The sequence below is a fragment of the Convolutriloba macropyga genome, chromosome 6 (assembly GCF_964194025.1).
Source record: "Convolutriloba macropyga chromosome 6, txConMacr16.3, whole genome shotgun sequence".
NCBI lineage: Eukaryota > Metazoa > Xenacoelomorpha > Acoela > Convolutidae > Convolutriloba > Convolutriloba macropyga.
Window position 1 is genome coordinate 73,965,006 of NC_134473.1, and position 22,106 is coordinate 73,987,111.

Genomic DNA, 22,106 nt, shown 5'->3' on the forward strand with positions numbered 1-22,106 from the left:
CTTTTAATAGGTATTTTTAAATTACTTGTTTATTCGTTTTCCTTAAAAACATCGATTTTTGATGAGCATTCTTTTGGAAAATTTTCCAACTGGGGAAAACGCTTAAAAACAGGTTCAATGAAAACTTTTTTCTTTTTATTTTAAATTTAATTTTTACGGTTATTTTATAATTTCCAGTTAGTATTGCAGATAATATTTTGTTTAGATAGTTAAGATGATGATCACGATTGCAGTGGTGTTCAACATCACAATGATCCCTGCACACCTGGTGCTGATTGCCATCGGGATCGACAACCGGATCCTGGACTTCGGTCAACTGAACAACATCTGGCTCTTCGTCACCCTCTTGGCCAACTCGAACACCGTCTACAATCCCATCATTTACTGCTATATGAACGGAAGGTCAGTTAAACTTTACAGGAAGAAACATTGACGTCACATCAATTAATTTAAAACACATTCATTGTCGCAAAGTTACCTTTCTCAGGTTGAGGTACCAAATTGAACCAACCTCTGATCTGAACAACTACCCCACGTATCGTGTGGTTTGAGCATGGTCTGGTCAGAGATTATTTTGGGCTTGGACCTCAATCTCGGTTCCCTTAATTCTAAGAAACCGTATATAAATCAGTAAATGGGTCAATCTGAAATGGTCAAAAAAACTTTTCCGTTAAGAAAAAAGGATGAAAGCTTGATTGTAACGGCTACTTTCCTGCTTATGACAAATAAAGTTTTACACCACCAAGTTTGCATCAATGATTTCGAATCTCTCTGGATATTACGTTTTTCCAGTCATCTCCTGTGAACTGTATTATCCGCTATATTGTAGATCATCGTTGCATTACACTTAGTTTTTCGAATATCAAATGGGACTGGGTTTACTACACATCAAACAATACGGGATCTTTTTACGCATACCAATTGATTCCGATAAGGAAACAAATCAAAGAAACAGAAATATTTCTAAGACTTGTTTTTGCAAAATCTTTAAACTTAAACTTAAGTGCGTTTAAATTTAACTTAGGAGCGTTTAACTTAAATGCTCTTAAGTAGAAAAACCAGCAGCTGGGGTATCAAGAAATGAAATGCAGCTAAAGCAATTTGTAGACACTGGACAAAAAAACATACAATTTACTGCTCAAGAAAACATTTTAAAACAAGACACAGTAAAAATTTACTGCGCAAGAATTGTGCTTAAATATGCATTTTACGGTGAAATTGGTGTTTTTTCAAGCTCTATTTATACACTGATCATTCCGTTGTGCATGTTAATTCCCAACCGTTGATTGGCCGACGTTCGCTATTGGTTGATAGCCAAACATGAAATATACACCGAAGACTCCAAATCTCCGCCAAGAATTCGGTGTCGAATTGACGTAATAATTTTTTTTGGTATAACGTACACCGCGGTATTTTTATGACAAAATATGGAGACAAATATATGAGATGGATTTGTTTATTTAATAACGAAGAAAATTTTAAGTAGGCACGGCCTTCATTTTGATACTTCACGCAAAATGACTTTTTTTCTTACCTATACAGCATCCAGATCTTAAATATATATATATATATATATATATATAGCAATTTTTAAAGAGTGGAGACAACGATTGGAAATCTAAACCAATGATAAGAAGCTGAACCTAATTAGGTCGCAAAGTCCTGAGCTGTGAAATTCGGACTCGTCTGAAGCTGGAAGCAAACAATGAGTCTCTGACTAAAAGGTGATAAAAAAGAATTGCTTGTATTCTTCTCTGCAAAAAATTGTATAAATTTGTTATACTCCACTTGTTATACTCCACTTGTTACTCAACTTGTTTACGAGCGGAATGTTGGAGAGATCTAGCTTGAAGTGTTTTGGTGTTTCTCGACGACGTCGGATGAAAACTACATTTTTGATCAAAATAACACTTAGCCCTCGGGCAAGAAAAGGAAGTTTTATCATCGTCCAACAAAAACAATTTTAAAAAATCTGCTGTGTTTTGGTATTAAAAATTTTGGTTAGATTAATTTTCTTTTTGTCTTGATTTATACTCAATCCATGAACACGTGACACTACTGGAAGTTTCATTAGACTGCAAAGAACGATTTCGACACAAAGTATATTTTTTCAACTTCTATCTTCCATCCCTTGAATCCGAGGAGCGCTTTGTCATTCTCTCTAATGATATTTTATTGTCTGTATTGAACCTTTGTTTGAAACGCACACGTTAAAGTTTTAAATTGCTCGATATCTGCAGCGTCAAAATTCTACAAGGTTAAATTTCCCTTTATGAAATGAAAGTGTTTCAAATGGTTCGTGTTTCAAGCATGGTTGTGTGACTCTCGCCAAAGTCACTTCGATATTCTGGCATGGGTTAATAGCGCGCGGTTCTCGATTACTAACTTAAAAAACTCACGTGCACATTTTAAATTGCCGAAAGTCTGCAGTGCCTGAAGTTAAAATGTGAGAAGTTGCTACTAAGCCAGAAGTTGAATTTCGTTGACTTTGGTCATTTTAAAACGTGCGCGTTTCTTGTTTTAAGCATGGTTAAGTGACTCTGCAGAAGTCACTTCCAAATTCTGACTTAATATCAGAAGTCACTTTGAAATTCTGACTTAGTATGAAGTTATCAGTGACTTCAATCAGAGTCACATAACCATTATATATTTTCTCAGAGGCTTTGTCAGAGTCACGTTTTTATTCACTGTTCAGGGGTTGCCTCGGACTAGATTACTTCATTTGCTTTCTCAGCTGATATTATTTTGTCAGTCAATTTTTGACTATTTCTGTTACAGATTCCGACGTGGGTTCCGCAATTTTTTCCGCGCACTCCTTTGCAAGCGACGACTGGACATAGACATCGTGCGCAACCCCGCAACTGGCCAAGAAATGCGATCAAAAACAAGCGGACAAGGGAAGAGCAAAAACAGCTCCACTATTTTATCAACAAGCGTCATGTCAACTTATGACCACTCATCGTCTTCAGTTTACCATCAACCGGGAACATCTTCATCAAGGTCACATAAAAACAGCACCTCATTGGACCACAACTTGTCACCCAGTTTCAAAAATTCGACTCTTTTAACGGTCGATTCATGTTATTTCAAAGCAACCACTAAGTGTTAGCCCCGGCGGTTTTATGTGTTATTAGTGTTTTTACTTTTCCGTTTGTGCCCCCCCCCAGACGCACGTGCCATATTTTTACCATGATTTACTATGTAATGGCACGTGCTCTGTAACTGGGGGGCGCATAGCGTACTGGGGGGGGGGGGGCACAAACGGAAAAGATCCAGGATCTTTTCCGTTACCCACACCCCGGCTTACAGCTATGTAGGTGCGTGTTAATTGCAACCCCAACAGAACGGGTGAGCTATTTTGGACACATAGTGACGCAATAGTTCTATAAGAGATCATAAATTACAAGCGATCGTAAAAATCACAGGGCGCAATAATGGGAAAGTCCAATTATAAATACAATTATAGATGGTTTTTTTAAAAAAAAAATACCAATTTAGGTCCCTTTGTTCAACGAACAGTGGGAGTCGATTTAATGGTGATAGAAATAGATAGGGGAGATGAGATAATTTTGACATTGGCATGTTCACGTTCAACCCTTTTAACTGCGATCACATTTATGGGCATAAGTCAGCAGATCTGTTATCTATCGAGTTTTAAAAATTTTTGAGCTCGAAAAACAATTAAAGCTGAAGCAATATGAAATTGGATATTAAATGCACACCAAAATATTCTTTACATAGGTTCAATTCCAAAGTTATAGAGCCAGAGTCAATCTGAGAGATACAGATTAATGAGACGTTGAAAATTAGGCGAATACGTCATTAGGCGTAAGGACTGTGTAGTCATAACATTGTAGCCGTAGAAATTAGACCCTTAAAAGTCAACAAAATTTATGATTCTTTTGAGCATTTGAACACTTTAGTTTAATTTCTCCTTATCATTTCCGAATTTTTTATCCTAATAACATTAAACAATTTAGATCAAAACAATTGATACATTATTTTGCTCGCCCACAATTCTTTCCCTGTTGTATTTCTATTTAAAGTTATTAGCAGTAGTAAGTAACATTAGATTAGAAGAGAGGCAAAACATTGAAACTAGCAAGATACTCTAAATAAGTAACACCTCATTGGACCACAACTTGTCACCCAGTTTCAAAAATTCGACTCTTTTAACGGTCGATTCATGTTATTTCAAAGCAACCACTAAGTGTTTATCAACACTTAGTGGTTGCCCCGGCCGTTTTATATGTGTTATTAGGGACACTTTTACGTATCTTTATTGCTATTTGCCTAATTGTAGATCAGAACTTTCATCTAATGGCTAAAAAATTTTCTTTTTTGCCTGATACCCATCCTCAGTTGAATATTACGAACAAATTGTGAGCTTAAAACCCTGAAAACTCCTTTCAATGATAAACCTTGTTACCTATCAGTAATTTCAAAACCAGCAACTAGTTAAATATCCTATTTTATAAAAATAAATAAACGCATAATAAAAATTTGATTACTGTATTTTTGCTTTTCACTTAGCACAAGAAAATCGTAAAATGGAAAAATTTATCTCCAGACCGTTTTACTCCTTTTTGATGCAAAATTTGTTTTCGTTTCCCCAATGGTAGGAGGGCGGTTCCGGAAAAAAACTTCTTCATAAGGCTCTAAACAAGGCTCTAACAAATGTGACAGTTAGAAAAATTGGCTGACGCAAACAACTTCAAAAACAGAATAATTAAGTATTCTTGCAGATTCAATTGTAGAAATCAAATTATTATATCGAGTTTAAATTGAAAAACACAAAGAAATGTATTAATATCGTCAATAAAGTTTTCCACTTCTCGGTAAAAGCAATACAAAAATGCCAGTAAATTGTAAAATGATTATATCTAGTTTTTGTATCCTCACAAATAGGAGAAATGTATATTCAATGAGATGGTAACACCTGAACGTGTCAATCACAGTTGCTAATTCTACGGAAATGAGAGTATTACTGTTTGATTAGGTATTGCTGAATTATATGTAGTCCTATAGATGTTTGAAATAAGTGACATTAAAAGTAGGGAGTTTAAGCTATCTTAGTTCAAGAACAATGGGATTTGTTTTATTTAAAAGTTATTCAGGGCCAAAAAATCTGCCAGTAAGCCAGAAAAATATTCCGAAAGGGAATATATTGCTTCATCAATGCATAGAAAAGTTTATTTATGAGTTCAAGTGCGAAGCTTGTTATGTCCAATTCAGTTTGAGACAAAGTGCTACTTGAGCAAAAAAGATATCATTTTGGTCTCAAATCCAGAGAGTTTAAATGTGAACGCATTTCTGCAAATTTTTAAGCCACAGTATATGCATTGCCTTATTAAGTTTTGGTATAATAATGTATTAGCATGTCAGTCAGAGTGTGGAAACAAACAAAACACAGGAAAATCAAAGTGTGAACAAATTCTCCACTAGAAAACCATTTTTTGACCATTTAGTTTACATAGAAAATTATAGCGAAAAGTTGATGATTAAAAAACCAGCTACCATTGCTGTTAAATTATTTTCATTTCCCAATAAGCAGGATGACGGTACAGGAGAAAACTCTAACAATTTCATAAGGCTCTAAACAAAATCTCTAAAAAATTACACTTTTAGAAAAATTGCCTGACACAAATAGTTTTTGAAAAAAGAGCAGCAAAGTATTCTTACAGATTCAATTGTAAAAATCATATCATCATATCGAATTCAAATTGAAAAAACTTAAAAATTTTTTTAAAAATCCACATTGAAGTTTTCAACTTCTCGGTAAAAGCCGTGTAAAAATGAGAATGAACTGTAAAATGAGTTTAATTAGTTTTTGTAACTTATCACATAAGATGAATGCATATTTGAAAACTAATAATAAAACAAAAATCAAAATCGCTTGAATCTATGTCAAAATTTTGCCTTTAGCTAAAGAAAAACCACAGTGAATACGTTATTTTCGCAGTTCAATACAGTACTGCAGGTCATTGCAATTTCAATTTCCAACTACGATCAAGTAAATTTTTGCTTTGGAAAGGAAATTAAGGTTTGTAAAGTCCTTACTTAGGTCTAATAGTTCTTATTTAAACCTTAAATTTATTTGTTCCAATGGATCTTCTGGTTTTCAAATGTACTTGAATTATGTAATTTTACATCTGTCATTTGAAATTGAGGCTCGTAAAGATTTTGCCTGAGACGTGCCGTTGGTCGGTATTGCAAGCACTGGACTGTATGAGATTGTACAAAGGTTCAAAAAATTCTTTTCGGATAAAACTGGAATGTGGATATGATGACTTTCCAAAATTCCAGCGTTTTTGAAAATTGAAAACATTGCAAAAAGTCGATCATTTCGTTTTATATTTTTGTCTTGACCGAGCTACGCGCTTTCTAAATAACAATCCATAGCCCTATAACCTTAAGCAAAAGATGCCATTCTCCTACCCGGAGTTTTGCAGGAAATTGTAATAAACCAGTCATTCTGATGCCTCTGAACTAAATTTTGAAAAAAATATCCATTATTCAAAGATGTAGATTTCGCATAATTATTCTTTTATATATTTTCAATTTGTAGATCTCTTGGTTCTTCCCATTAAAGACAGTGATAGGTCATAACTGGACCAACGAAAATGATAAATCAGCATATTTTTAAAACGCAATTGAATGGAGTGCTCAAATAGAGCAATTCATAAAAGTGATAAAAGAAAGTAAAATAAAGATATTTTGATTTAAATGCCAAAACCTAAACGTGCCTTACGCAGTTGCTAATTCTTCGGAAATGTGAATTTTACTGTATGATTAGATAATGCTCAGATATTTGTTGTCCTATAGATATTTCAAATATGTGTCATTTAGTGAAGCTGCTAAATTTACTCAGAGGTTACATTTGGTGAGTTTAAGCTATCTTAGTTCAAGACAACTAAATAAAAGTTTTCATGTCTCGTTCACACGTAAGCTTGGGATGTGTGTTATTTTCAAGTTATTCAGGGCCAAAAACTCTGCCAGTAAGCCAGAACAATATTCCGAAAGTGAACATTTCGCTTCATCGATATATAGAAAGTTTTATTTATGAGTTTGAGTGCAAAACTTATTATGTCCAGTTCAGCTTGACACAAAGTTCTACTTCAGCGGAAATTGAGAGATATCATTTTGGTCTCAAATCCAGAGAATCTGCATATGAACTCATTTCTGGCAAATTTTTTAGCAACAGTTTATGTGTTGCCTAATTAAGTTTCATTATAATACTGTATTAACACGTCAGTGAAAAATTTGGAAATAAACAAACACAGAAAAATCATAGTGCGAACAAATTCTCAACTTCTTCTTATTGATCTTATGGTTTGCACGAAAAATTCTAGCAAAAAAATGATGATTTTAGAACTAGCTACCATTGCTGTTAAAATATTTTTGACGGAAAAAACTAATTTCATTTCCCAATTAGTAGAATGACAGTTCAGTAGAAAACTTTAACAATTTCATAAGATTTTAAACAAGGCCCTAAGAGGTGTGAGAATTTAAAAAATAACTGACGCACTCAATTTATAAAAAAAAACGAACAGTAAAAATATTCATACAGATTCGATCGTAGAAATCATATTATCACATCAAATTAAAGATGAAAAACACAAAGAAGTTTATTTAAATAGTCAATTAAGTTTTCCACTTCTTTGTAAAGGCAATACAAAACTGCCAGTAAATTGTAAAATGATTATATCTAGTTTTTGTATCTTCACACATGGGAAGAATGTATATTAATTGGGATGCGAAAATCTGCTGAACGTGCCAAACACAGTTGCTAGTTCCACGGAACCGAGAATATTACTGTTTGATTAGTTTTTGCTAAATTGTGTGTTGTCCTATAGATGTTCCAATTATGTGTCATTTAGTGAAGCTCTTGAATTTACTCAGACGTTACATTTAGTGAGTTTAAGTTATCTTAGTTTGGGACACCTAATCAAATGTTTCCTGTCTTTGTTCACACGTAACCTTGGGATGTGTTTTTGTGTTTTGATTACAAGTCATTCAGGGTGAAAAAATCTGCAAGTAAGCCACAAAAGTATTCCGAAAGGGAATATTTCGCTTCATCAATGCATAGAAAAGTTTATTTATGAGTTCAAGTGCAAAGCTTATTATGTCCAATTCAGCTTGAGACAAAGTTCTACTTGACCAAAAAAGATGTGTTTTTGGTATATCAATTCCAGAGGGTTTGTTTATGAAACGCATTTCTTGCAAATTTTTTAAGCCTCGGCGTATGTGTTACATAAAGAAGTTTCGGTATAATCCTGTACTAAAATGTCAGTTAAAAATGTGGAAACAAATAGAATACAGGAAAATCCAAGTGTGAACAAATTCTCTGCTAGGAGAGTATAAGTTTGACCTTAGTGTTTTCATATAAAATTATACCGAAAAAGTGATCATTATCGACCATTGCTGTCAAAATCTGAGCTATCTTTGATTTATTGCCAAATTTTAAATTGATCAATTTTAAGATTTTAATTTTTAAAGCTGTTCATTTTTGAGCAGCATTTTCTTTATTCCAAAATTGTTTATTTCTGTTTATTGATGCTAGTTATTTCTGTGTAAGCTACCAAATTCAATCACTAAAACCATCAGTTCAGGAGCCCTATCTTGAACAAACTGTGCCAAATGAATTATGATATGAAATTCAGTTAAATTTTTCCAATGTGAACATTTTTTTAACATTGAGAAAAGCATAGAATGTCCTCTTTTGTCGATCATTGTGTGGTAGGAAAGACCTTATCTACGAGTAATTTAAATTATGATATGAAATTCAGTTGAAATGTTCCAATGTGAACAAATTTCTTAACAATGAGAAAATGATGGACCGTTTTTTTTTTCGGTCGACTCTTTTAAGACAAGCAAAACCTCATCTAGGGGTAAGTTCACAGGCCAAGGTAAAATTTTCAAAATTGAAAATTGGTTTTTTGAACAGTATCTCTTATATTTCCTCATTAAATAGAAAATTGATCACAACTCAAGAAATCTAACAAAAATGTGCTTACTGCTTGAAGTTATGGGTTTACCAAATTTGCTTGATGAATGATAGATTGTAACTCGATCATTTTTTCGTGAAAAGATCTCATACATAACAGTAAAATGAAATTTGAATTGCACTAGTGAGGTTTTCATCAGAGAGTATAAATCAAAAGTTCAAATTGTGTTAAACTAAAACCATAACAAGCGGTTACTATGATTGACTTGGCATTTTCAAGTTGGAGATCGCTTGGTCGATGAGGGCTCTGAGCCAATAGAGCCAAACAGCCATCGAGCAGAATTCTATAAAAGTGACCCAGGTTGAGGCCCGGACCCAAATTTTTCTCTGATCACATTTTCCAGATTGAGAGGGTCTCTGATCAGAATTTCAGACTCGAGATAAAGCCGAATATTGCCTGAACTCTGATAGGCCGATTTGAAACGATTACTTTTTTTTGAAACATGTAACTTACTCAGAATTTGGGGCAAATTCTGATTTAAAAAGTGCTTACACGATAGGGTGACTTACTTCTATCTTTTGGGTGAGGGGAGGGGGGAGGGGGGGGGGGGGGGATCGCGACTATGGAGGTGCATTGTGGTGCGCATCACAACAACCTATCGTAGAAAATCAAGGGACGATAATGAAGAGACGACATTTGTAGCGCTTTAATTTAGAACAATCGTTTGGCCAATCATATTTAAGCTTTCCGCTCTGATGCTCATTTTTCTGGGGCGGTTTTACGCGCGTGTGGCTCTAATTCTAATTCCTTGCTCTTACTAGGATGAGACAACCAAAACTCATGCCGACGACCTGACTGCACACCAATTGTAATGGTTGAACAACTAAACATTTTTGATCAAATCGATTTTCTTACCTGTCATAATTAAGCATGTGACCAACTTCTCATTTTGAATCGACTAAACCCATTCGCCAGCCAAAGCTTCCCGACACCACTTAAAAGGCCACTGAGTTCACTCAGATTAATATCCGAGATATTAATATCCGAGATTAATCGGAGAAATTGTGAAGGTTAGTGACGTAATGGTTCAGTGACTCTGCTTGAAGTCACTGAGAACTTCTGGCGTTTATCGAAAACCGCGAAGCCGTTCGAGATATTAAGTCAGAATTTCGAAGTGACTTCAAGCAGAGTCAATTAACCATGCTTAAAACACGAAACGCGCACGTTTTAAAATGACGAAAGTCAACGAAATTCAACTTCTGGCTAAGTAGCAACTTCTGGCATTTTCACTTCTGGCACTGCAGACTTTCGGCATTTTAAAATGTGCACGTCAGTGTTTTAATCTTGATTAATATGCCAGGTAAATCAAGCTATATGTAATGCGACATTCAATGCGATCCACCTAATAAATTCGCCAAGTCATCCTTGGCGACGGCCTGTGCTGATGAACACCAATTTTTTATCGATTTTTATCGCTTTTAGTTGGAAAAAATTTACAAACGGTGCGCTAAAAGTGCTCAACAGATCGGTTGCTGAAAGTTCAAAACCAACTGAGGTCAAAAATGTAAGTGAAATCCATTTATGACGAAAGTACACTTTGATCCCCCTGATTTTGTTCATAATCGCTTAATCCAATGGAGTTTGACAACTGATAAAGAAAAAAGATAATTAGTTGAGAAAAAAAGTTGAACTGGTTATTCGGTGTAATTGGAAAACATCACCGAGAAGCATGCGAATATTTTTTTCTATATTGCAATTTACAAATAATAAAAAGTATTGATGGATAGTGGAGAAAAGCAACAAACAATTACACAACACATACGAACAAGAAAAAAGAAGAAAAAGTGAATTACCTGAGTGTTTACAGTTTTGTGTAAAGCTCCAGGCAGTGTATTTTACAGTTATTATGTTAGATGAGTAATTGTTACAATATTACAACAGTTTTCATTCAAAGGAGACATTGTACGTTTACAATCATTAAAGACAGGGAGAAATTACACTTTCAAATTACAAATGGGAACAAAACCAAAATTTATTTTATTAGTTATTGTTTTAAAGAAATCACGAAAATTTGAAGTCACGCCATGACACTTTACCAAAACAATGAGTTTCATAGTTTGCAACAAACTGTTTAAGAAATCGTTTAGATTTCTTTTAAAAGTGTAGTAATTAGATGGGTAGTAAAAAAAAATTTCAGTTAACTTGTTCAAAATTTCAACAATTTTTTGGATTACGCTTTTGTCGAAATGTTTGCTCCTACTAATGACTATGACGAAATAAACACTATAAGAAGAGGAGAAAAAACGCAACATGGCAATCAAACTGTTTTTTTATTACATTTTGCAACATGGCAATTAAACTGTTTGTAAAATGAACAGTTGAAAAAAAAATATTTGGGAAAGTGTCAAAAAATCTGAGCCTACGTCAGAACAGTTAGATGATTTGCATATTTACCCAACATTTCAAATTCTTTTTATCGACAAAGCGTATGATCAAAAAGTTTTCGGTCGATACAATGCAGATATGACATATGCAACTCACACGGAATGATTACGGGGTCTCAATGATAAGAATCCCGTTGTTCAGTACTACCACTAGCTGTGATCACTTTAACTTTTAGTAACGTTTTAGAATCAATTATCACATTTTGCGAAGCCTTCTGAAGAACTGAAGAAAGACGTGATCTTGACTGATGTGTTTAACCGTTACCTAAAATTTTAAGTTTACCCAAAAAAAACATTAAACAAGACCTTGAAACCGTTCCTTTTAAGCAAACATATATCTGTCTAATTGTAGGACGGCAGGATGATTGAAAACGTGTGTGAGTAAAGAATTAATATCAAATAATCTTTAGGTCTAAACAAGCGGCAATAGGACTTTAAATACGCATCTACGCCCAAATCTGTCATTTCTCTGTTGTTTTTTCTCTGGAAACTTTTAAGACCTGTGCTGTTTCTTAAAGATGCCTAATCAATTGTGAAAATGTATTACATATGAAATTTACACTGAATGAATACGGGGTCTCAATCATAAAAACCTGCTCGGAAGTTGATCAATTCTACCGCTAGCTCTGATGACTTAAACCTTTAGTCATGTTCTTGAATTTATTATCACATTTTGCGAAGTCCTCAGCAAAATCTCAGCCAAACTGAAGGCTTGAAGAAAGACGGTCTTGACTGAAGTGTTCAAACATTACTTAAAACTTTAGGTTCAACTAAAAAAAATCAAACAAACCTTGGCATCGTTCCTTATGCAAACATACATCTGTTTAAGCGTGGGACGGCAAGATGGTTGTAAAAGTGGGTGAGTAATAAATTTGATATCAAATAATCTTCAAAAAAGGCAGCAACAGGACCTTAAATGTGCGACTACGTTCAAACAAATCTGTCATTTATCTGTTATTTCTTAGGCAACGTTTAAAACCTGTGCTGTTTTTCAGATATGTCAGCTTAAAAATGCTTGGAAGTTTTAAATTGGTTCCAAATATAGATAGATTGTGTAGGAAATCTACGTTCCTTGTCCAAAAAAAATTCATAAAGAGAAACACACTGCATACTTCAGTACTTCAAAATTCAATCCTCTTCAATTTTTATGGCCGCATTTTTCACAATTTCCGTAAAATTGTCATCGGTAGGGAAATTAGCATGATAAAGTAGCGGCCACAAAAAGGTGCGGAAATACAAATTTAAAAAACTATCTGAGTGTGATGTTCGAAATACTATATAAATTTGAACCCCAGCATTTGTCTTAAATAAGTATCAAGCATTTTTTGTGAAAATAGTCCGTCAAAAAATGAACACTATAGAGACATTTAATCCAAATTTGAAAATTCACCCTGAGATCACTAACTCTTATCTCCGCTTATTTCTCAAAGTTCTTCCACTGTTTGAAAACACAAAAAAAAAATTGGAAAAGATACTGAAAGACTTTGTTTATTTTTGCTTCTGTGTCACTCTAGCTATCAGTCAAAAACTTCAGGTGCAGATATTTTGTTGATTTTTGTAGAGGCCTCATTAAATAGTACTTTGCACATTCTTTGATGAGAAATTGAGAGAAATTGATGAGAAAAATAAAAATTATATAAAACTGTTCTACTCTTTCCCCCTCTACTGCAGTTTGAGATGAATAATTAACGATCGAATGTAACAATTTGAGGGTGTGTGTACGCAAATCAATAATATCCATCAGTTTTGTGAGGTTATTTCGACCATCAAGTTATGGGAATTTTTTGATTCGGTATTTGTTCACCCATTGTTTCCACGGTCACTTAACGGAAAGATGCACAATTTAAATTGCAGATGGACCAGGGTTTCTTGTCGTAAAGAATTCCTATTTCACTTATCTCATGATAACGTTTTTGTTTATTCGTGTTTGGGTTCAGATGGAAGTTTGACTTTATTCGGCTTCTGTTTAAGAACGATATCAATGTTTTTTTTGCTAAGATAGCGAGTTTAAATTGGATTGTTGTATTTTACTATCTTAATGGAGGGATAAGTTGTTGCGTTCTACTGTTTTGACTTGCACGGAGAAACCCAAGTTTTGTAGGGTAAAATTAAATCGAGAAGAATAATGAATCTCAAAGTTTTCCGAAAAAAGAATGATATATACAAAGAATGATAGCTTTGTATTTCAAAACGCGGTGGTAAAAATCAGACTCTTCAAATAATTACAAATTTTCATATATCACACGTTTTTACCTTTCTGTTGAAAGTTACGTTAAAGTTACGTTAAGTTAAAAAAAAATTGTTTTCTTGATTTGTTTTTTCTCTGTATTTGAAAACGGTTTTCGAATCTAATTTTGGATTCTGAAGTAAATTGGGAATTTTAGACAATAACAAGCAAAAACCCAAATCATAGTTTCTTACAAGTTTAATTTTAACATTAAAATCAACGCTACGGGGAATGTAGTACATTTTTCAAAATGTTTTCTTAGTTGTTTAGGAAACTTATTTGTTTATATTCATTGCTTAAATTTATGTTCCAGTTGAAAAAACAATTGACACATGTAACAAAAAAATCAAAACATCACCTACTAACGTTCGAGGATTTGTTCTCGAACCACTAATGGAAATTCTAATCTATGGTAATCTGCTTCAGTCCTGGGGACTAAAATCACTAAAATGGCTTCATATGCCGTCATTGTAAGTTATTATATACCATTATAATCACTTATAAAATTTGAAGTGGAAAAAAGACACCATTTTTCTAGTAGTGAACAGCCTCACTTGAGTCCAGCTGCTTAAAATAGCGTAGAAGAGATCAATTCTGATTACCCAAAACAAAAAAGTCAAGAGCGCAGAAATCGTTCAAAAAGTATACCACAAAAATTATCTTTACGTGAAGTGCTTCGTTCGAGAGCAAATAAAAAGTATCGTGCTTCAGCAAGATATTGCTGAAGATGTTAAACAAAACAACTCAACAACCTTTGGGATCTATTTTGTTTCTGTCCAATTGTTTTTATGATCCAGAGTTACAAATCATCTGTTGTTATATAGAAAGTTACTATGTCAAAATAATGCACATGCGCCTGTGGGTAATAAAACAAATAATCCTACTAAGCTGAGGGACCAAACCAAAACTAGGTCCAAAGTATGGTATCTACTAACCGGATGTGACAGTATTATAGACATTGTTTGTTTTTGTTTCTGTGTCACTCCTGCTCTCAGTCAAAAATTTCAGGTGCAGATATTATGTTGAGTTTTGTAGAGGTCTCATTGAATAGTACTTTGCACAATCTTTGATAAGAAATTTAAAAAAAAGGAATGAGAAATTGATGAGAAAAACAAAATTTATATAAAATTGTTCTGCTCTTTCCCCCTCTACTGCAGTTTGAGATGAATAATTAACGATCGAATGTAACATTTTGAGGGTGTGGGTACGCAAATCAATAATATCCATCAGTTTTGTGAGGTTATTTCGACCATCAATTTATGGGAATTTTTTGATTCGGTATATGTCCACCCATTGTTCCCATGGTCACTTAACGGAAAGATGCACAATTTAAATTGCCGATGGACCAGGGTTTCTTGTCGTAAAGAATTCCTATTTCACTTATCTCATGATAGCGTTTTTGTGTTTTCTTGTTTGGGTTCAGATGGAAGTTTGACTTTATTCGGTTTCCGTTTAAGAAGGGTATCAATGCGATTGTTTTCCTTTGCTAAGATAGCGAGTTTAAATTGGATTGTCGTATTTTACTATCTTAATTGAGGGGTAAGTTGTTGCGTCCAACTGTTTTGACTTTCACGGAGAAACCCATGTTCTGTAGGGTAAAATTAAATTGAGAAGAATAATGAATCTCAAGGTTTTCCGAAAAGAGAATGATATAAGCAAAGAATGACAGTTTTGTATTTCAAGGTATATTTACAAGGTATATTTTGTCATTAAAATCAACGCTACGAGGAATGTAGTGCGTTTTTAAAAAATTTTCATGGTTGTTTAGGAAGTATATTTGTTTACATTCATTGCCTAAATTTGTGTTCGAGATGAAAAAATAATTGACACTACATGTAACAAAAAAAAATTAAAACATAACCGACTAGCGTTCGAAGAATTGCTCTCGAATCACTAATGCAAATTCTAATCTATCGTAATCCGCTTCAGTCTCCTGGACTAAAGTCACTAAAATGGCTTCAAAAGCCGTCATTGTATATTATTATATACCATCATAATCACTAATAAAATTTGAAATGGAATAAATGACACCATTTTTCTAGTAGCGAACAGTCACTTCTTGAGTTCAGCTGCTTAGCGGAGAGGTGATCAATTCTGATTACCCAAAGCAAAAAAATCGAGAGCGCAGAAGTCGCTCAAAAAGTTTACCACAATAAACATCTTTACAAGAAGTGCTTCGTTCGAGAGCAATTAAAAAGTATCGTGCTTCAGCAAGCTAATGCTGAAGATGTTAAACAAAACAACTCAACAACTTTTGGGATCTATTTTGTTTCGGTTCATATGTTTTTATGATCCACAGTTAAAAACAATCTGTTGCTATTTAGAAGGCTACTATGTCAAAATAATGCACGTGCGCCTGTGGTTCATAAAACAAATAATCCCACTAAGCTGAGGGACCAAAAAAATAGGTCCAAATTTTGGTATCTACTAACTGGAATTGACAGTATTGAATAGTGCTTTGCACGTTCTTTGATGATAAATTGAGAGAAACTGATGAGAAAAAAAATTATTTAAAACTGTTCTACTCTTTTCCCCTCTACTGCAGTTTGAGATGAATAATTAACGATCGAATGTAACATTTTGAGGGCGTGTGTACTCAAATGCATAATATCCATCAGTTCTGTGAGGTTGTTTCGACCATCAATTTAAAGGAATTTTTTGATTCGGTATTTGTCTACCCATTGTTCCCACACTCACTTAACGGAGAGATGTACAATTTAAATAGCAGATGGACCAGGGTTTCTTGTCGTAAAGAATTCCTATTTGACATATCTCATGATAGCGTTACTGTGTTTTCGTGTTTGGGTTAAGATGGCAGTTTGACGTTATTCGGCTTCTGTTTAAGAACGGTATGAATGGGATTGTATTCCTTTGCAAAGATAGTGAGTTTAAATTGGATTTTCGTATTATACTATTTTAATGGAGGGGTAAGTTGTTGCATTCTACTGTTTTGACTTGCACGGAGAAACCCAAGTTTTGTAGGATAAAATTAAATTGAGAAGAATAATGAATCTTAAAGTTTTCTGAAAAGAGAATGATGCATAAAATGAATGATAGCTTCGTATTCCACAACGCGGTATCAAAAATCAGACTCTTCAATTAATTAAAAATTGTCATTTAACACACCTTTTTACCTTTTTGTTGAAAGTTACGTTAAAGTTACTGTAAGTTGAAAAAAATTGTTTTCTTGATTTGTTTTTTCTCTGTATTTGAAAACGGTTTTTGTATCTGACTTTGGATTCTGAAGTAAATGGGGAATTTCAGACAATAACGAGCAAACCCCAATTCATAATTTCTTACAAAGTATATTTTGACATTAAAATCAACGCTACGGGCAATTTAGTGCATTTTTAAAAATATTTTCTTAGTTGTTTAGGAAACTTATTTGTTTACATTCATTGCTTAAATTTGTTTTCCAGATGAAAAAATAATTGACACTACATGTAACAAAAAAAATCAAAACATAACCGACTAACGTTCGAGGAATTGTTCTCGAACCACTAATGGAAATTCTAATCTATCGTAATCTGCTTCCGTACAGGGGACTAAAATCACTAAAATGGCTTCAAGTACCGTCATTGTATGTTATTTTATACCATTATAATCACTAATAAAATTTGAAGTGGAAAAAATTACACCATTTTTCTAGTAGTGAACAGCCACCACTTGAGTTGAGCTGCTTAAAATAGCGGAGAGGAGATCAATTCTGATTACCACAAAAAACATCTTTACAAGAAGTGCTAGAACACAGTTACAAATTATCTGTTGTTATCTAGAAGGCTACTATGTCAAAATAATGCACGTGAGACTATGGGTTATAAAACAAATAATCCCCCTAAGTTGAGGGACCCAAAACAAAATAGGTCCAAATTTTGGTATCGACTAACCGGAATAGACAGTATTGTAAAGACCAATTTTCTCATGTTGCAAGCAAAATTTTTTTTAAAAAATTGTCAAAAGTTGTTGCGCTAGGTAATGAAAATCAGCAAAATATTGACAAATTTTCAAACTTTGAAAAATAAGAAAATGAACTGCACGCCGGAGTTGAAAAAGTTTACGCAAGAACGGTTTTCCAAAGCCACTTATATCAATAATACCATCAAAACAAGTCGATATATTGTCATGCTAACTTTCGTTTTGTTTAACTCCGCCTTTTCTGATTTCAGATTGCAAAAAAATCAAACGATAGTCTCAAAATTTTTAACTAAACTGTGAAATCAACCCCTCTCTCTATCGTCATTACGTAGGTTATAAAACCTTTTCAAAAGTATATTTTAATTTTCGATAGACAACAAAACAGAAAATGATTCTCAAATGAGCACCTGTTTCTGATAATTTTTTCCTACAATTAGCAGCCACGTACTGAATACAGTAATTATCGAGAATGCATTCATTTTTTACTACTGATCTGTATTTTTTGTATTAGAGAAAAAAATGACGCGTTTCGAAAAAATATTTTTAATTGGTTTTTAACCGTAGACTTTGCATGGCAGTCAGCCCAGAAGAATATTTTAAAACGATTTTAAAGTGTTCTGTTTTGAATGCAGCTTGAATAGATTTCAAGAGCTGTTGCGCCGTTCTTTTCATTATTGGCAACCATTCGCAGATATCAATCCTCATTAAAGAGATTCCAAAAACACTCCAGCTGAAGAAATCAGCACTGGGTGGCTTTTCTGTGGCAATTATAGCTTACTATGCCAAAAATTTCACAACAAAGTTGCCTGGACAAAAGCCCAACTGATCATTTTGCTTCCCGCTAACAATCTTTGGATCAAAATCAACCGTTTTTAATATTTTTCTCTAGTGTAGCGGTATATACCAAAAGTATTCGCTAAGATACCAATGGATGTCTTTTGTTTCCTTTTCTTTGGAAACAGATGTGGAAGCACATTCTAACTATTCTTTAGCGCTTAAACTGAATTATGACCCCTTGTCATTTTAATTTAAATTATTTCAAAAGTTACGATATCTTAAAATTTCGAAAGTCATATTCTACCAAAAATGGACAATTCCCAAATGCGAGCCTGTACATGTGACTTTTTTAGACCTTGCTTCGCATGTAGTGAAGCAGATTGTTATTAGCGATATAAAGATTCTAGTTTGAGTGCAGTTTGCATGAATTTTAAAATCTCTTCAGCTGTTCTTTTGATTATCGCCGCGGTTTAAATACTTGAATCTCAGGAAGTTTTAATTCTTCTAAGATCTGTTCAACTCGCAGAATCTTGTTTTCGCAGCTGCCTTTTAAACTCATGATGAAAAATTTAAAAAAACATATTTTTATCCATTATTTTAGCATACTTGATTGCAATTATTTTTGCATATAGGCCACTGGCTGAGAAATAAGCGCATCTCAGATACACAGAAAAGTGCTTGTTCGCCACAACTCAATTGGCTCGTAATTATAGTCATAACTTAACACAAATGAAGTGCTTGCTTGCTTTGAAACCGCTTTTATTGTTCTCCAGCGCAGAGGTGTTCAGCAATGGTAAACACCAGGCTACTACTGGATGTCTGTTTCCTTTTCTTTCACTTTCCAGCTATTCTTTTACACTTAAACTAAATTATGACCCCCTCGTCATTTTAATTCAAATTACGTTATCATAAAACTTCGATACTCATATTCTACGAAAAAAGAACAATTCCCAAATGCGAGCCTGTAGATATGACCTTTTAGAACTTGCTTTGTATGCAGTGAAGCAGATTGTTGTTAGCGATATAAAGATTCTGGTTTGAGTGAAGTTTGTATGAATTTTGAAATCTCTTCAGCCGTCCTTTTGATTATCGCCGCAGTTTAAGTACTTTAATCTCAGGAAGTTTTAATTCATCTAAGATCTGTTCAACTCGGAGAATCTTGTTTTCACAGCTGCCTTTCAAACATATGATGAAAAATTAACAAAAATTATTTTTTTATCCATTAGTTTAGCATACTTGATTGCAACCATTTTTGCATATAGTCCACTGGCTGAGAAATAAGCGCTTCTCAAGACAAGTGCTTGTTCAGCACAACTCAATTGGCTCATAATTATAGTCATATCCTAACACAAATGAAGTGCTTGCTTGCTTTGAAACCGCTTTTATTGTTCTCCAGCGCAGAGGTATTCAGCAATGGTAAACACCAGGCTAATACTGGATGTCTGTTTCCTTTTCTTTCACTCTCCAGCTATTCTTTTACGCTTAAACTAAATTATGACCCCCCTCGTCATTTTAATTCAAATTTAAAATTACGTTATCTTAAAACTTCGATACTCATATTCTACGAAAAAGGAAAAATTCCCAAATGCGAGCCTGTAGATATGACTTTTTAGACCTTGCCTTGTATGAAGTGAAGCAGATTGTTGTTAGCGATATAAAGATTCTGGTTTGAGTGCAGTTTGCATGAATTTTAAAATCTCTTCAGCCGTCCTTTTGATTATCGCCGCAGTTTAAGTACTTGAATCTCAAGAAATTTTAATTCATCTAAGATCTGTTCAACACGCAGAATCTTGTTTTCACAGCTGCCTTTCAAACACAGGATGTAAAATTAACAAATTTTTTTTTATCCATTAGTTTAGCATACTTGATTGCAACTATTTTTGGATATAGTCAACTGGCTGAGAAATAAGCGCTTCTCAGATACACAGACAAGTGCTTGCTCAGCACAACTCAATTGGCTCATAATTATAGTCATATCCTAACACAAATGAAGTGCTTGCTTGCCTTGAAACCGCTTTTATTGTTCTCCAGCGCAGAGATATTCAGCAATGGTAGACGCCAGGCTACTACTGGACGTCTGTTTCCTTTTCTTTCACTCTCCAGCTATTCTTTTACGCTTAAACTAAATTATGACCCCCTCGTCATATTAATTCTAATTATTTAAAAAGTTACGTTATCTTAAAACTTCGATACTCATATTCTATGAAAAAAGAACAATTCCCAAATGCGAGCTTGTAGATATGACTTTTTTAGACCTTGCTTTTTATGCAGTGAAGCTGATTGTTGTTAGCGATATAAAGATTCTAGTTTGAGTGCAGTTTGCATGAATTTTAAAATCTCTTCAGCTGTCCTTTTGATTATCGCCGCAGTTTAAGTACTTGAATCTCAAGAAGTTTTAATTCATCTAAGATCTGTTCAACTCGCAGAATCTTGAATCTTGTTTTCACAGCTGCCTTTCAAACACATGATGAAAAATTAACAAAAATTATTTTTTATCCATTAGTTTAGCATACTTGATTGCAACTATTTTTGGATATAGTCCACTGGCTGAGAAATAAGCGCTTCTCAGATACACAGACAAGTGCTTGTTCAGCACAACTTAATTGGCTCATAATTATAGTCATATCCTAACACAAATGAAGTGCTCGCTTGCTTTGAAACCGCTTTTATTGTTCTCCAGCGCAGAGGTATTCAGCAATGGTAAACACCAGGCTAATACTGGATGTCTGTTTCCTTTTCTTTCACTCTCCAGCTATTCTTTTACGCTTAAACTTAATTATGAACCCCCTCGTCATTTTAATTCAAATTTAAAATTACGTTATCTTAAAACTTCGATACTCATATTCTACGAAAAAGGAAAAATTCCCAAATGCGAGCCTGTAGATATGACTTTTTAGACCTTGCCTTGTATGAAGTGAAGCAGATTCTTGTTAGCGATATAAAGATTCTGGTTTGAGTGCAGTTTGCATGAATTTTAAAATCTCTTCAGCCGTCCTTTTGATTATCGCCGCAGTTTAGGTACTTGAATCTCAGGAAGTTTTAAATCATCTAAGATCTGTTCAACTCGCAGAATCTTGTTTTCACAGCTGCCTTTCAAACGCATGATGAAAAATTAACAAAAATTATTTTTTATCCATTAGTTTAGCATACTTGATTGCAACTATTTTTGCATATAGTCCACTGGCTGAGAAATAAGCGCTTCTCAGATACACAGACAAGTGCTTGTTCAGCACAACTCAATTGGCTCATAATTATAGTCATATCCTAACACAAATGAAGTGCTTGCTTGCTTTGAAACCGCTTTTATTGTTCTCCAGCGCAGAGGTATTCAGCAAGGGTAATTACCAGGCTACTACTGGATGTCTGTTTCCTTTTCTTTCACTTTCCAGCTATTCTTTTACGCTTAAACTAAATTATGACGCCCCCCCTCGTCATTTTAATTCAAATTATTTAAAATTTACGTTATCTTAAAATTTCGATAGTCATATTCTACCAAAAAATAAACTATTACCAAATGTGAGCCTGTAGATGTGACTTTTTATTACAACATTTAGCAGCCACGTGGTAAACTTACAAATGATCGGAAACAGCATTTATTATGATTGATCAGTTTTCTGAGTTCTAGGAAGATATGATGCCTTTCCAAAGGTTACATTTACTTGGTGTTTAGCCTTAGACATCCCTTGGCATGCAGTGAAGCAGAATATTTAGAACGGGTTAAAGCCATTCTATTTTGAATGCAGTTTGCGTTGATTTTTAGATCTCTTGAGCTGTTCTTTTGATTATCGGCTACGA

The 22,106-nt window shown here is 33.9% G+C and overlaps 3 protein-coding genes across 3 annotated transcripts in view; 2 read left to right on the forward strand and 1 right to left on the reverse strand.

Annotated features, from left to right (window-relative positions):
* The window catches only part of LOC142340606 (substance-P receptor-like), a 129,776-nt gene extending 126,555 nt beyond the window's left edge, over positions 1-3,221 (forward strand). The window contains exons 7-8 of the mRNA XM_075391293.1: positions 206-402; positions 2,779-3,221. Coding sequence (XP_075247408.1) covers positions 206-402; positions 2,779-3,109 — 528 coding nt within the window. The 3' untranslated portion in view covers positions 3,110-3,221. The remainder of the gene's footprint in view (positions 1-205; positions 403-2,778) is intronic.
* The window catches only part of LOC142340611 (poly(A) RNA polymerase GLD2-like), a 303,984-nt gene that overhangs the window by 173,016 nt on the left and 108,862 nt on the right, over positions 1-22,106 (reverse strand). The window lies entirely within an intron of this gene.
* Positions 1-22,106, forward strand: part of LOC142340612 (uncharacterized) — a 355,986-nt gene that overhangs the window by 150,766 nt on the left and 183,114 nt on the right. The window lies entirely within an intron of this gene.